The sequence below is a fragment of the Leptinotarsa decemlineata genome, unplaced genomic scaffold (genome assembly GCF_025532065.1).
Source record: "Leptinotarsa decemlineata unplaced genomic scaffold, Ldec_3_MD MMD2_tig00026363_RagTag_RagTag, whole genome shotgun sequence".
Lineage (NCBI taxonomy): Eukaryota > Metazoa > Arthropoda > Insecta > Coleoptera > Chrysomelidae > Leptinotarsa > Leptinotarsa decemlineata.
Window position 1 is genome coordinate 789,281 of NW_027412706.1, and position 17,041 is coordinate 806,321.

Genomic DNA, 17,041 nt, shown 5'->3' on the forward strand with positions numbered 1-17,041 from the left:
ATATGTAATAAAATACCTCGAAATTAATTTAAATTTATATGGTTGATTCATAGAATCCTTCAAATACAAAATACAGGGCTAATAGAAATCAAACCAACTCATATTTGTGGTTGGTACCTTAAACATCTGCTAGACTTTATATATCAACGAAAAATAATAATTAGGCTTAGATAAAATGAGATAATACCTTTTTTCGTTTATCGTCAAGTTCTTTAAGAATAAAAAAACAATGGAATCTTGTGGAACTTTTTTGATGTGCTTCATTTTTATTTTTTATAAAAGTCCCTACTATAAAAACTAAGCGAATATTGACGACAGTAATGTTGGTCCCTATTTTGTCAGCGACAAACAATGTGATACAAATTCACTTCATTTATGTACTTGTATTGTGACGTATAATTTTGAATTGCTTAGTCTTGAAAATATTGATTTTGAGGTGAAAAAATATTATTGTTATTTTGCGAAAATTGTCTTCATTTTTTTAAGAGTAGAATGAATTGAAAGTACCCAAGTGACTTATGAATAGTCCCCACTATCAGAAATAGTCCAGTTATCACTCGAAGACGATTGTGGATAGTAGCAATCGAAACGTGAAGTAACTTAGTTTGATTATTTTATTTTCTTGTATTTTCTTGAGTTTTTTCTCAACACCCAACCGTTATTTCAACACCTCAATACGTGTTTCGATCACCAAGTGATCATCTTCAAGAGGAAGATTAAACTGATCTTCCTCACATGGATTTTCACAGTTTAACTTTTTTATTGTTTTTATATAACTGAGATTTCACTTATTGTTTAATTCATTTCAATTTCAAGTCACATAAACAAATGAAAATTTATGATGCACTGTTTGGAACCTTTGGTGAAGTATTGAATATTACTGGATTAATGGATGTAGCCGTTACTACTTGGTAGGAAAACATAATGAAGGAAAGAGAAATGAAACTTTCTATATTTTTTACCACTTTTATTTGTAAATTTTTTTGTATATTTGTTTATTGTATAAGTTTGAAAATGTCCGTATAGGACGAAACAGCAGTAACGTTAATTACAAATAAAAGTGGTGAAAAACATAGAAAGTTTCATTTCTCTTTTCTTCATTAATTTTACTGGAGTTTTTCCTGACACCAAACCGTTATTTCAACACCTCGACACGTGTTTCGATCACCAAGTGATCATCTTCAAGATGAAGATCAAACTGCTCTTGAAGTGATCGAAACACGTGTTTGGTGTTCGGAAAGAAAACTCCAGTAATATTCCAAATGAAAATTTGAAGAAGTGTCGTATATAGAATCGTGTTAATATATATTATGAGCTAGACTGCATTCCATGTACTGGAATGAATTATTTTCTGACTACCCAGAAAAATGTGCCAAAACGTTAATTATTTTTTTCTGTAATACAACTAAGTCTTCCAAGGAATTGAACAACCAATAGTCAACTTGCCAGCAAATACTGACCATTGAGATACTGACAACGTTTGAATTCTCATAATCAACTTTTTCTGTTTTCAGTACACAGTCATATTATTTGATTGCGAAAAGCATGACCTTCCATTCTCCATTGTTTATTCAAGACTTCATTCCTCAGGTATGGAACAAACATAAACATAAGTGACTAAATTGTAGAAAGTAAAGATGTATGAAATAAATGACATTAATGACTCATAAGATAACGATGTTGGTACTGAACTAAATACATGGGACTATCAAACATGCTAATCTCAAAATGAGGTCTTGCTTGAATCAGGTAAACAGTTCCATTTCAACGTTATTTATGGAGGTGTTTTTTTAATGAAACTTCTCATATTACACCAATATATCCAGTGGAAATATCTACGTTGTTTTTAAAATCATTAATTAGTTTTTTTATTTATTCTATCGAAATGATATATAGGGTGTTTCCTGATTGCGTTAAAAAATGTAAAGGTATGTTCAGGAGAAAATTTAAAAAAAAGTTCACACAAATATAGGCTCGTTAATACCTTGTTTCCGAACATGGTGTTAACATTTTCTAAAACATTCCTTTTTTCTTTTATATAAAATATCTGTTGACACAACAATAAATGTAATGTGACAAATGGCAAACATCCCAAAAGTTATTGTTACTTTTTTAATGCAAAGCACACTACATGTTTTTATTCGGTTTTCGTTTCAATTTTTTGGGAAAAAAAAGTTGTAGTTTTACATGTTATACCCAATGCAAAATTAAATCAAGGTGTGTAGGCTTTCAAGGCCGGTGTCTAACAAATTGTCCTGTTTCTGGGTGTGCTCTGCGAGGTCTTAGACCTGACACTTTGTCTGCTACTGCGGTAGGCATTGCTGCGATGCGCAAACTGAAAATGGTCCTGATGCGTTTTTACTCATAATGGGACTAGATGTCGGACGACCAATTGCTCTTGTACCTGATTGGGAGAATCCTTGTGTTATGAAGTGCCGGTTTTCATGTATTGTAGATGTTCAAGTGTAAAAACTATTTTTATGTTTATCTATTGGCAATTGGTATTGATACTGGCAATGTCATGGCTGTCCTCTGAGTCCCCAGTCTGCCACTTTCCCGTCTTTTCACTGAAATCGATTCTCCCTTTCTCTTCTTTCTCCATTGTGAACTGGAGTTTTGGGCTCTAAGAATTCAAATATCCCAGAAATCTTACTAGTTCCTCTTTCCCGTAACTCCAAACCACGAAGGTATCGCCAATATATCGTTGCCAGCGTTGGACCGGCGAATGTTCTAGAGCTTGTCGTTCGAATTGTTCCATATACAAGTTGGCAACAATTGTACTTAGTGGACTCCTTTTTGCTCAAAGAAATATCAATCCCATTGGAAGTATGTTGATGTTAGAGGATGCTGGAGGAAAGAACCCACCGATGAGTTGCAAGGTTTCACTAACTGGAACCATTGTGAACAGAGATACGACATTAAAACTCACCAACAAGTCTTTAGGATTCGGTTTATCACGAAACTTCTCAATAAAATGAGCTGAGTCTCTGTCGAATGAGTGTTGTCCTACTAGTGGCTGCAGCAGACCCGATAAGTACTTGGCGTTCTCATACGTCGAAGACCATATACCACTGACGATTGGCCTTAGTGGGACATTCGGCTTATGAAATTTTTTGTAGCCCATATAAAAAAGGTGTTAATGCCTCTGTTCTCTGTAACCCTCTCTTCACATCCTGGTTAATAGATGATGCATGAATTAGCTAGTTAGTCTTTCTTAAGACGTAGTTGGTCCTATCTCGCTTGAGCACATTATATGTGCTCAAGCAACTATATCTTTCCTATAGTCGTACTCGTTCATCACATCGGTGGCATATCCTTCGTCAGCACGTGAGATCAAGATATTTTCATCATTGTTCAGAGCTTTAAGACCACCCTTCAACGGTTGGGCTTAGGAGATTTTGCTCGTTTCAGGATCCTCGTTGTCTCGATGTCGATTTTCTCCTCAACCACGGGTCGGTAACCCGCGGATGCTTCTACATTGGCAATATTATTCTGTTTTGGAATTGTGGGTGGTGTCAGTGCGAAATTTTCTCCCTTAGCCAAAATCCTAGTATCCTCCTGGGATAGTTTCCTATTGTAAAGATTGACTACGGTTTTCCCAAAATTTCTCTATGTTGGTGACCTGCATCGTTCTGGAAATATGCAAAATTTTTTTGTGTCTTTCAGTTGTTGATGACTTGACAGCTTCCATACTGTTGTATATGAGACGGTCAATCTTCTCCCAATCACTCGAGCAATTCAATATTGCTAGATTATCTCTGCTTGCTGTGTCCTTATAATTCTCCTCATTTTTATAAACTTCGGAACCGTATTAGTTTCATTACTTCGCAACGAATACGTTAAGGAACAATACTAAGTGTTACAAGAAACGTCACTGGCGTACATTTTTTGGTAAATAATGTTTGACAAGACTAGATAATTTATAACTAACTAGGACTAATTAAACCTCATACCAAATTTCACCAAAATCGAAGATATTTACAGTATTTATACAGAAAAGAATTTTTTAAGAAAACTTTTTCACCCTGTATTTTACCGCAATTGAGAAACACCGTATATTGAATCAATTATTATCTCTCACTCATCATTCTACAGTTTTATACTTTTGAACTTCCAAGTAGTTCAGCTGTTGGGGATAACCCAAACACTTCATAACAAAATAGGTAAAAATACTAGAGATAATTGACCAGTGAGTATTCAACGAGATTATCATAATTTTTTACAGAGAGGAATATTTCTTAAAACTGGGTAGTTACAGAAGAACACGAAAATCAGTGTTTACGAATATTTCGTTTTCACCTTAATTTCATTAAATACAAACATTCAAATAATTTTACGTGTTAAAGTTTTTTTGCATATCTGAAGGACCGATAATTCTCAAGTTATGAGACTGTGAATACTAGAGATTTTTCGCACCAACTCCATATCACAGAATCTGAATTTTTTCCCAGCCGAGTTTCAACTTATGACATTTTATTTATATGTATTTTGAATGCGCGTATTCAATTTTTACAGTGGCAGTACAGTACACTACTAGCTGAATAAATAGAAATAAAACATTTTCCATACAATGTACATACTTTTGGATATCCTAGTAATTTTGAATCTTTGATTCGACATTTCCATCTCCAGGGTTATGAAAATAAATATCAAGAAAAATCAACTTTCTATGTATCTTACCACTTTTATTTGTAGGTAACTAACGTTACTGTCCTATAAGGACATTTTCAAGCTTGTACATTAAACTAAAAATGATTGATTACATTAGCTCTTATATAACACTATTGTAGATAATAACAGAGGTACTTAATTCAATTGAGTGCCCGAATTTTGTTTACCCGTGACAATGTGGATACACTAATTCGAAAATCGGTGAGTAAACTAGATCAATTTGATCATTTAATAGGCTGCACCCGCAATGTTTATGCTTACGAATTTTCAAGGATTCCAAATAATTGAGTTTGCAACCCTCCTCTGCATAGTGCAAAATTTCCGTATCGTTTAGATTCGGAAACTTCTGGTTGCATGTCAAGGAATGGTTTGAAAACGTCGAAGCATTTTTACCTAGTCTGAAGGACCTTTCATGTTCAGCATACCGATTTGAGCAATTTTGACCACATTGCCCCATATAAACAATATTACACTCCGGACACTTAAGCTTATAAATTCGTCTCCAACTTGTACACATGCATTCAGATAACCTGGCATGTAGTCTGAATGCCACTTACACATTGTTTTTTCTGAAGAAACCCGCAATTATCTCTGTTCTTTTACCAAAATATGTTATATGGGTAACTCTATCAGTTTTATACCCGCAGTGACTTGCGTTTGGTTATTTAACCAAAAATACTTTGTTAAAACTAATAACAATGTTCATTTATCCATCTATAATGGATATTGTCCTAACAGTTCGATGTGAAATGTCCACTTAATAACTAATAGGTATGCCTTTTTAGAAGATATTGGGCAGAAGCAAAAATTATGTATAAATCCAATGATTCTTCGTAGAATGTTATGATCGAAGATATTACACTTTCCTCAACTAAATGGTCGAATTTTCAGATGTTGTCCGCTTCTTTCATAACATGTTCAATACAATTTCGGCATTTTTTAAGGACCCCTGAAGAGTATTTTGACATATTTTATTATGTATTTTGTGTTTCTTCTTGCGACCAAATTATTTACTTGTGTCCAAAACGATTTCAATGAGATCAAGTTCGCAGTGATAAGGAGGCAGGCGCAGAATGATAATATTTCATTTTTGTACAATCTTGTCAACATTATATTCCGTCAAACTAGCCTTATATTTGAACATTCTATAGACAATAGGTTTTTAAAGCATACGTTCATCAAATGATATGTTTTTTGTCGAAACCACTCAATGATATCCGCTTTTCTCCATGCATTAGTTTGTGTTCTTTCAATGTTTCTGGAATGATTACTTGTAGTATCCATCACAATCACATAGTTATGTGGAATGGGATCTAACATTTGCTCAAAATATTTTTCAAAAACATCGCTATTCGCCAGAATGCTTTGATCCAAACATCAATAAACCGTCCTCAATAAAACCATCAACACTTCCAATGCGGGTAATCACTAGCCAACAAATAAGAACAAAAAATTGCGACTAATACTATAATGGCAATACATGAGAGTTCAAAGCATCCTCACTGCAACTTCAATATCAAAAATTTTCCATCACTTAAAGATGCTGAGTTATAGTTATTTTCATTTCATACAAAAATTTTCACATATTATAGGGAAATACACAATACACATTAAAAAAAAAATCAAATGAACTATTTTGTGCATAACCCGTTTGCAAATATTGACTTTCGTTTATATGTTTCATCGTTTTCTCTCATAAGGAACCAACAATAATCCCCCAACATTGCTGCATCTCATCTGCCTTGGTAACGTTGCTCCATTGTCAGAATGTCTGGGTGGAACCTTTTCCCTTGTTCGTCACTGACAGCACTCAAATTTTCTGGAAGAAAAATCAAATGGGAGTGCAAGAAATGGATTTTAAGAGACATACGACATCCCATTCTGCAGTAGTTTTCAAGTAGTTCTTCTACAAGTGTTTGGTTTTAGAGTCTAGTAAATTCCATTTTTGTAATCTAGACCCTAATAGTTCAGCATTCTCTTTGGACAAGTATAGGTCTCGAACTAGATCATTTAATTCAGGTTGTTCGATTAAATGGGGTGTTCTTCCTTCACTCTCTGGGGAAAATAAGGACCGTCTTTTTCTGGCATATCATGGGAACCTGCCTGGTCATCATACATTTCCAAATCTTCGTCCAAATTTGCCAGGGATGTTGGAACTGGGAAACCTTCTCCATGAAGAACCGGCCTTCTTGCAGAAAGAATATCCGGATATACAATTTTATGTTTGCTCTTTTTTGAAAAACCAGACACGTTTGTCATGCATAAGTAAAAGTCGTTGTAATGATTTGTTGTTTCTCGCCAAATCACTGGAACTGCAAAAGGCATAGAAAAACGTTTGCCGTTTAACCAGTTACTTAAAATTGCTGCAAAGGTTTGGCAACATATGTGAGGAGCCCAACCCCGATTTAGGAGTAAACTGACCACATATATAGCAAAAACTATCTGCGGGAATAACGCATTCATGTTTCTGTACTCTGAATATTTTTGTACTCTTGCGTACATCAAGTTCAAGTATGTGATACTGCGTTTACAGGAGTCAACTTATTTTATTCGCAAAGATAACATTAATATAATACTCTTAATATTCGCGTGTTTGCTCACCTCGCTTCTCTAATACTAACTCATCACTACTCACTTTAAACCAATATTGATGATCCGATTGCCAACTTGCTACTTTTATGGCGGTTCCGTATTTCTGGTATACCCTGGAAACGTCGAGTATCGGAAGTTCGAGAAGCGGCGTTACAAGTCTCATATACAGCGGAGGCAGATTCGAATACTGGGCAGAGCCGCTGTGTTGCCAGATTTTAACAAGTTCCTCAATTTAGGGAAAAAGCGAATTTGGAATGTCATGTTCATTAAATTTTTGTGAAAAAATCATAACTCAAAAATATTATGTGTTAGGATATTTTAACTATCAATAATGTCATACGACATTACAGTTGTAAATTGGCTGTGAACTAGTGAATCAGTCGCTTTTCTTTTCCAGAAGATGACTTCAATCTGTTGGATCAGCCTTCTGAAAATACTTAACGTGAATCTTTAATATGTTTTTGTCTTTGCTTCATGTTTCCGACGGTACGCCGAGTTTCGTCCAGACATTACCTGGCTTAGGTATTGTCTCCTCCATCAAATAATATAATGATTTCATCATTTTCGATTAACAGCGATTTTGTGTTTTGTTTTTCCCAGCTAAAATTTAATTCCTTTGAAGTTTTCCACAATTTCTTTCTACCTATCATTGGAGACTTACTTCTTTTAAGACTAGTTGGGGATCGGCATTTCTCTTTCAAAATAAGTAAGTTTAAAGTTTTCTTCAACAGGTACCTATCAATGATTTTGAAAGTCCCGTCATTTAAGAATACCTTTCCTCCAGAGTACGTATCAACGATATTCTATTATTAAATATTTCTCTCCTGGAAACATAATCTCAATTAATATGTGATGAAAACTATTTACCTCATAAATTAATGATTTCCTAATTAGTAGAACATACTATTATGATTCCTGATACGAATCAATTGTAGGTTTTCCTCTTTCCGCTGTGTTCGTTCATACAAGTGGAATAAGGCAATTTTTTATTGCATAAGTAGTTCCATTAAAAATGACATAACACTTCGTAGAGAGAACGTTTGCGAACCGTAAAATTGCAAAATAATTGTACTTCATAATGAAATGAATTGGGTGTTTTTTAATAGTTTTACAACATTTCGAATGTAATTTCTGTAATACAATGTGGTTCATTGAAGAACATTTGTTTATCAAAGATAAACTCAAACTCATTGGTTTTACTATCCGTGATAATAATTAAACAGTTTTCACAAACATTTTTTTTGTCTGCATGCGTTTCGCTAACATCGCAGCTTCCTCAGTAGAATTGGATAATTTGATTGATGTAGTCGTTACCTCGTGGTAGGATATCATCGTGAAAAATATGTACTAATATAAGTCTTCTATCTTCTGTACTAATATAAATGTGAAAGTTTGTGAGGAAAGATGTATGTATGCATGTATGTTTGTGGCTCTTTCACGCCTAAACGACTGAACGGATTTAGAAAAAAACTTTACATAAATGCAGCTTATACATGAGAATAACATATAGGGTACAATATAATATAACTATAATATAACGAATCCTTTAAAAGATATCACGATAAGATTAACTTGACGCAACGCAGCAAGCCATTACGCATCGAGTCTACTGTAAGACGACGGGGAATGGTGCGCGGGGGTAGAGGAGCGATCTAAGCCATGAAGCGCCATCGCCGAGAACGTGACCCAAACGCGGGCAGACGCGTGAGGGCAGACGTCGTTGACGGTTGTGTTAGTTTTGCGAATTTTTTTATAGGTTACATAATTCGATTTTCGAAGATATTCATTACTTAGTGCAACTGTCATATTTTTTAGATACTGTATTTTAAAAGTAAAAATATAAATTACTACCTGTTGCCCGCTCTTATATTAACGTACAACCGGAGCTACTGAACCTAGAATCTTGAAATATGCAGGTAGGTTCAAGAAAGGGAATCAAGAAAGGGAATCATGAATTTCCACCCCTCAAGGGGAAAAACAGGGGTTCAAAGATTGTATTGAATTTCGTCAGTTTTGAAGTTGGAAACCTGAAATTCAGGGTTAATAAAAAATATTGTAACTATTTGTCTGTCACGAAACTTAATGTGACAAACCAAATTCTACCGCAGGCGAAGCCGCGGGCTACAACTAGTAAGAAATGAAACTTTCTATGATTTTTTACCACTAATGTTGTTACTGCAGTTTTACCTATAAGGACATTCTCAAACAATTACAATAATTACTATATTGTCCTTATAGGACGAAACTGCAGTAACAACATTGGTTACAAATAAAAGTGGTAAAGGAACATAGAAAGTTTTATTTGTTATTTTTCAGAATGATTCCTCATTCATAGAAATAAAAAATGTTTGTGAAAATTGTTCAAATATTTAGTTTTGGTTTTAACTTTTTAGATATTTTATCATTTTTTTAATAACTCCAATGATCCGTATATACGGACCATTGGTGTTCTGACAGCGATTGCTAATAAACTAATTTACTTATATATTCAACCATCAAATCAAAAGATGTTCTCACATGGGGATTCATTTTTTAGAAACTTTACAGTTCCGATAAAATTGCCTATGGGGTTCAAAAACTTAACTGATTAAACTATAGGACCTCTTGATAGTATCTGTCGGTTTTGAAATTCAATATCGCCCCATTTCATTCAGAAGGAAGACTCCCAAATATCATTGCAGTATAACGCAATGAATTGACTCTGGTTTCAAAATATCACATAAAACATTTAGAGATTTACGAGTACCACGTACTACTAACTAGAGATTACAATTTTACAGTTCCGTTGGGAGTTCCATAGCAGATTACTAAAAATAAGTGGGTCGCTCGAGGTTTGAATGCTAGGCCAGTAGCGAATTATTATGTTCTATAAATGTTGGTTGTTTCAAAAGTTTTATACATTTTAATGTCATGTGTTTTTGTAGTTCCATATCTCAATAAATATTCATTTTACTTTGCTGTTCCTTTTTCCCAATTTACAGCTTATTACTATATGATGTCGTTAAGCGATTTTCGGCTAATGTTTCTCTTCGAATTCAAATTGAACCAAAGCGCCGCCGAAACATCCCAAAATTTTTTTTAAATCTTATATCATGAATTTAATTATTCGATTTTTTAACAACAATTTTTTATCAGAAGAATCATGAAATACAAATCAATTAACAGAATTTAGCTTACTGAAAGAGAGAAGGAGAAAAAACACCTCAAAAGTGCTGCTTTGTTTCTTCTTGTTCATAAAAGAGGACATAAATATGCTTCCTCACTCACAAGCGATTTTGGTGAAATTGGGGACACGTGTGAATAGTTGTATTCATGCCACGTGCCACTATAAGGGTGTCTGCAATATGCTGTCTAGGTAATGCCCGTTGTAAGTAGTCCCACTGTGATTCGAAAGTGCATAAAGATTGTAACGAAAAATTAATCAGGCATTTGGCAATTATGGTGTTAATGAACGCATTGTTCGATGTTGGTCTGCGAAATTTAGTTCCGGAGATTTTATCCTCGGTGAGCCCCGAAGTGGCTCCCGGAGTGGCTCCACCAGGACCCTAGTGGAGCCTGACCCATCCCAAACAGTGAGTGAGTCAGCTCCCATGCGGTTTCTAATGGAATAAAACGTATTGGAAAGGTAAAGAGCTCGAAGAGTGGGTGTCTCACGATTTGAATGATTTGATTTGAACGTAACAGAAACTGTTACGTTTTGAGGTATGTTCTTCTTTGCTTCTACACAACCAAAAGGGTCCTGTTTTGGATCGGATCGTCTCGTTCGATAAAAAGTGGACCATCTACGTTTAGAACAGTGGTTGGACACAGATGAATCACCCAGTCACTTCCCAAACGTGAAAATCCACCAAAAAAGACCACGGTGGTCAGCGGCTGATGTGATTCACTATAACTTTCTGCAACTGGGCCAAATTATCACAGAAGAGTTCTATTGTGAGAAATCGACGAAATGTACCAAACATTGATTCAGCAGCAGCCGGCACTGATCAAGAGAAGAGATGCGACCCTACTAAACGACAACGCTGGTCCGCACGTTTCAAAAATCACTGCCCAAAAATTGAGCGTCGAATTTCTGCCTCACTCATCATGCTTTCCAGACTTCTCGCCAACTGACTACCATTTTTTCATGCACTTCGATAAATTTCTCACCGTTAGACCCTTCGCCAATCAGGAACAAGCATTAACGGCCTTCGTCGACTTAATTGAATCCCGAGTACACAATTTTCATGATGACGGAATTAATCGTCATGTGTTAAGGCGAGTTCATATTAGAACGATTGCGTTAATATTTTTGCGGTTCCGCAAATTTGACCCAATGGTCAAAATATCATGTTCATGTTGAAGCGGGCAATATCTAGGGATTTTATGGTTGAATTTTAAATTTGATTACATGAACCTGAATACTGACAAACGACCACCGACATGGTTATGTCGATGCATACGACTCATAGGAATTAAGACTTTTAAGACCAGATCCCATCATATCAGTAAATAGAACTAACAATTTTCCCAAGTTTTGTTTAATAGTAGTGTGTCTTCAAACCACTTATCTTAACGTTACTGCCAACTCAAGTGCAGGAGCGAAGGGTTCTTTTGCAAAAAGAGTTTTCTTTAATGAAGGGCCAACCAAATTCAATAGTTTATTGAATAATGGGAGAGTCAGCCATAAATAGTTGAAATATTTCTCTGGATCACTAATTCTCATTTCAGTCACAAGGTTGTGATATTCTCCATATTTTCTTCTGTTTTTGAAAATATTTCTCACGCCATAACGACGGGTTTTTCTCAATGAAGCTTTATATATACGGTAAAGTTAATATAATTTGAACAACCTGACACATTCGTTTATTTCGGATGCAATTTCGATGTATGGGCTTAAAATACGACAGTCAAATAAAATATCAATAAAACCTCATTGTATGTTGACGTATAAAATTTTGCGGAAATCGCAAAAAAGTTCAATTTTTTCAACTTTTCTATGATAAACACGACGCCATTTTAAATCGCACTTTTTATGCGATGTTCGTTCCAACATGAACTAGCCCTTACGTTGGCAAAAGTTTACTGATTCAAATGGTGCTTATTCCGCTATATTGGCTAAATACTTTTTTGGACGAAATATAAGCGGCTTCTTTGATTTATTCCAAAAAATTCAAAAAAGCCGCTTACATTTTGTCCAACAACGCATTTAGTCAAGCTAGCGTAGAGATATGCTTATTTCGTTTCCGAAATATCTACTTCCCTGACTGTACTAAATACCGCTTTGTTTTTATGTACTTCTTATGAAGGGTTTTTATAATGTCCGTTGGTTTCCTGCATTGTAAAAGGACATTATTTTTCAGTTGTTGTTCACATCCTTTTCGAAATATATATAATATTATCGATTGAGGAAAGTATTTTATGTATTACATAGTAACACCAAACCCTAGAAATAGCAATATGGAAACCCATAATCAAGCGAAAAACGGTCCCGCCAAATGGTTAGCTTCCGCCAAACCAGTGAAGCGCAGAAAGGGAAGACGGGATAGGTGAAAGCACTCGAATGACGTATAAATCATCTCTCGTAGTAATAAGTCCAGTCATCACATGAAGACGATTGTGGATACTAACAATCGAAACGTCGTGAATTAACTTGGCTTAAAATATTTTAATTTTCATTTCTTGTTCAATGTTCAGTTGTTGTTTGTATTTAATTTCATTGTATTTTCAGTTTTTTTGCTTAATGTAATTGTTATTTTCAGCTAACCTTGTGAACTTCATTGATTCTTTCAGGGATTTCAAATCATTTTATATCATATTAGACAATGGAGGTCCGAACTCATGAAATGAACCTAATATAATCTAATAATACACGATAATTCATAATTCGTAAAATTTTCGTAATTTCATCACAAAACTCTGGCTGAGTAATAAAGAAGAAAAAACTGAAATTTTGATTTTTCCAATCAAAAATTCAAAAATGTTATCTTTTTTAAAAGATAATGTCAAAAATATTGAATTTCGTTAGTTCGCACTTCATTTTCTAATATTAGTCTAGTTCATATGTACTTTTTTTGTGATATTTTACAGACGGGTCCAAAAATTACGACCAAGGTGTCATTGGATTCGTATTTTTACCTAGAAAGTTCAAGGAAAATTCCGAAAAGGCGCTGAAAAAAATTACAAAATTACAATTAAGTGAAAAAAAATGGGGCTTTAGCTTTTTTGAATATCTCGAAAAATTTTTAGAATTTCAGAAATTTAAAAAAAGATGTGAAAAGATCAATAAATTTGCGTAAAAAAAGTCCCGACTCCCGAAACTGTATATCAATTATTTATAATTTTTACAGAGCCCTGAAAATAGAGCCAAAAACGGGTAGTCTGGCTTCCGCGCCCATTTCGCCACTCTGACATAAAAACAAAAAAAATTACATAAACAAATGCGAATATTAAGGAATGAAAAAATTCATTAAATGTTGGGATACATCAGTAAACAATAATCCGTAGTCAAAATTTTTTTTTCTCAATTTTAACATTGATTATGCATTTGTTAATTAATAACTTTTTTTGAATTGAAAGTTAATACAAAAACCCCTATAATTATTAAACTAAAACCCTGGCATTTTTTTCCTTTGGTGAAGTTATTCTCAATAGGCTAAAAAATAGATTACCGTTGCCAAAATAAAAAAAATTGTTATTTTCTACTTTTTTATTAACAATTGAAAATAATAAATAAATAAAAACATAAAAAAAATTTTTCTTCATTTTTATTGTTTCTATGTCTAATGGGTAAAAACTACTTAATTATTTTTTTTACTTTTTACGGCTATTGTTAATAAATTTATTATAAACAAATAGGTACATTGTTTATAAGCAATTCGAAATTTTTTTTTTGCATTATGTTAATTGAAAGAAGTCATGATAAAAAATGCATTTGTTAATTAATAATTGTTTTTTGTTACTAAAGGTTTTGAATTTTTTTATTGTTTATTTAAAAAAAAATTGTTACAAACAAATAAGGCAAAGGGAAAAAAATTGCTTGATATTATAGATAAAAATCCTCAGCTGATGCAATACGTGGAAGTCTTCTACAATCCCGATGCATCTCGTCAAGATATTGAAGTAGCTAGAGAGCGAATTATGATGGCCTTGTACAGTCAATTCGATATTAATTCAACATCAGGCCAGTGTCGTGTTTCTCGATTTTTTTAAGTAAGATTGCGAAATGAAAGACTGCGATCAACTTAGCGAATTTACCTCCAACAACAATAGCAACACATTTACACTCATTCAGGACGTTTTACCAAGTTCAGCTTTGGATTGGTAATTATTTTTTGAATCGGGAAAATTGGGGTTGAATCAAATCTGAAACAATGTTCCTGCCGATAAAAACAACGGAAAAACTGGCACCTGACGACTTGCTTAAGCTGGTTAATTGTGCCTGCATAAAAGAGTGTACTAATCGATATGGATGTGAAAAAGCTGGGCTTCCTTGCTCATCTTTATGCAAAAATTGTAAAGGTGAAACATGTTTTAACAGTACAAGGCCATCACTTGATGATGACAATGATGATACTGATCGACCGATCATGATGGTCGATTAAATGCTATCGATAAAAATGAAGACGATCTTAATGATTGTCAAGATTATCCAGTAGTAGTTCAAGAATACTGCGATCCGATACTTGAAGAAGTCGGAGGAGGAGGTTCAAGAAACATCACGACAAGAAAATATAGCCACCGCCACTAAAAAGATCTAAAAGATTACAAAAAAAATAATACAAATATTAAAATAATTATTTATGTATCAAGGGAATTAGGAGGGCCTTAATTACCGATGGCAAAGTTTGCGTCCCGAGGGCCTCTGGCCCGAGGGACAGCAATTGCCTGAGGTTATTAAGGCTCATTAATTCCCGTGGTCCATAGATAATTTTATTTCTGACCGATTTCAATAAAATTTTGTTCATTTTTGAAACGGAAAAATGTACCAATTCATTACCTTCCCGGTATATTTGAATCAGGTACCGTTGATTATAGTAGTTTTCTTGTTGCTAGGTTGTTGTTATGTTACTTGTTTATAAACAGAACTTTGTTATCAAGCTGTGTTTGCGGTGAAAACGTGTTTTCTACCCCAAATATAATGGAGGATATTTTGAAAAAAGCTGAACAAGCAAGAGAATCATTAATTCCATCGAAAAGTGAAGCCGTATACCAAAAAGAATACAAGATATATCTGGACTGGCTGACACGGCAAAATGTTATGCCAAAAGATGTCACTGAAACTGTATTTCTGGCATATTTTCAAGAACTGGTAAGGAATTTTCTATGTTTTTCGGTAGATTTGGTAGTAATTGTGTTTATTCGTTTCAGTCAGAAACGTATAGTCCGAATTCTTTATGGACTAAATGGTCAATGCTAAAATCGATGGTGACTATACATGAGAAACGAGATATCACCAAGTTCAATGAACTACAGGCTTTTTTGAAACGGAAGAGTAAGAGTTATAAGCCGAAAAAGTCTGCTGTTTTATCTCCTAAAGATGTAATCAGATTCCTAAAGGACGCTCCTAATGATATTCATTTATTGCATAAGGTAATTTTTTTCTTATTTTCCTTTTTGTGTGTATTTATTTCCTTTTTTTTTTGTTATAGGTTGTTTTGATTATGGGTTATTTTGGAGGATGCAGAAGTCAGGAACTTTTGAATATGAAGATATCGGATATAGAGGACCGGAATTCCGTTATGGTAGTGAACGTACCGGAAAGTAAAACTGGTGTATCGAAGAAACTTACAGTTGTGGATGAAAAAGAGTTCTCCGCTTTGCCTTTATCAAGACTTTATATGTCGTTGCGTCCTAAAGGTATTGAACGATTTTTTTTGAGCTTCCGACAAAATAAATGTACATCTCAGCCAATTGGAAAAAACATGTTTGGGAAAATCCCCAGCAAAATCGCAATGTATTTAGGATTGCCAAACTCATCTTCCTATACGGGACATTGCCTTCCTCGCACTTCTGCTACTGCTCTAGCCAATGCAGGAGCAGCTATGACTAACTTAAAAAGACACGGAGGTTGGAAAAGTTCCACGGTGGCGGAGGGGTATTTGGAGGATAGCATCGAATTGAGAAATAAAACGGCGCTTATGTTGTCTACTTTGTCATCAGAAGAGGCAGGTACCTCGACTGTAGTGAACAGAAGCTCCAGCCATACAAAAGAAGAAATTGTTTCCAGTGGCGGAAGTAATTTTCAGGGAACATTTCAAAATTGTACATTTATTATTTGTAATGACGTGAATAAGTTAAATATGGTTCAGTTTTCATTTCTATTTATTTTTACTTGTGAAAGGTAGAGGGAATTATAAAATCTATAATGTCCCAAGGGAGTTATGACCCTCTTTATTGATAGCGTAACTATGACGACATAAGCTTATAATATCCCGGTCAGAAATAAAACCTTTAACTGTACTGAGCATGTTTTAATGAATTTCAAAATAACTTTCAGTATGTTTTTGATTTTGTAAATTTCCTGAAAACTTACTATTTTTTTATAAATAACAATCAATAATTAAATAAATAATAGGGCTACAACTTTAGTAAAATGTTAAATTTTTAATAAATTCATAATTAACAAAAAAGACTTGAAGCATATTTGTCATATCTGCAATAGTTTAAAACTTATTATAATTATAAAAGCGGAGGAGCGGATGAAAAAGACAAGTATGAAGGTATCACAATATTAAAAGTTTTATAAAAAATTTAAAAAAACACCTAGCTACTTTTATTAAAAAATGGAGTATTGAAA

At 34.1% G+C, this 17,041-nt stretch overlaps 2 protein-coding genes across 3 annotated transcripts in view; both read left to right on the forward strand.

Moving 5' to 3' along the window:
- Positions 1-17,041, forward strand: part of LOC111505020 (uncharacterized) — a 42,066-nt gene that overhangs the window by 14,958 nt on the left and 10,067 nt on the right. The window contains exon 2 of one of the 2 annotated variants that reach the window (XM_074185164.1): positions 1,515-1,590. The exons of the other annotated variant lie outside the window; for it this stretch is intronic. Coding sequence (XP_074041265.1) covers positions 1,515-1,590 — 76 coding nt within the window. The remainder of the gene's footprint in view (positions 1-1,514; positions 1,591-17,041) is intronic. 2 annotated transcript variants of the gene reach the window in all.
- Positions 14,248-17,011, forward strand: LOC141486704 (uncharacterized). The gene is made up of 3 exons (XM_074185177.1): positions 14,248-15,553; positions 15,613-15,834; positions 15,894-17,011. Exons 1-3 carry the CDS (start codon positions 15,383-15,385, stop codon positions 16,587-16,589), a joined length of 1,089 nt encoding a protein of 362 aa, XP_074041278.1. The 5' UTR covers positions 14,248-15,382; the 3' UTR covers positions 16,590-17,011.

Bases quoted from the DNA above. Each gene is read 5' to 3' on its own strand.
- LOC141486704 (XM_074185177.1), top strand. From the start codon at position 15,383: ATGGAGGATATTTTGAAAAAAGCTGAACAAGCAAGAGAATCATTAATT. The intron at 15,554-15,612 runs GTAAGGAATTTT...TATTCGTTTCAG, and splicing joins TGGCATATTTTCAAGAACTG to TCAGAAACGTATAGTCCGAA. The intron at 15,835-15,893 runs GTAATTTTTTTC...TTTTTGTTATAG, and splicing joins ATATTCATTTATTGCATAAG to GTTGTTTTGATTATGGGTTA.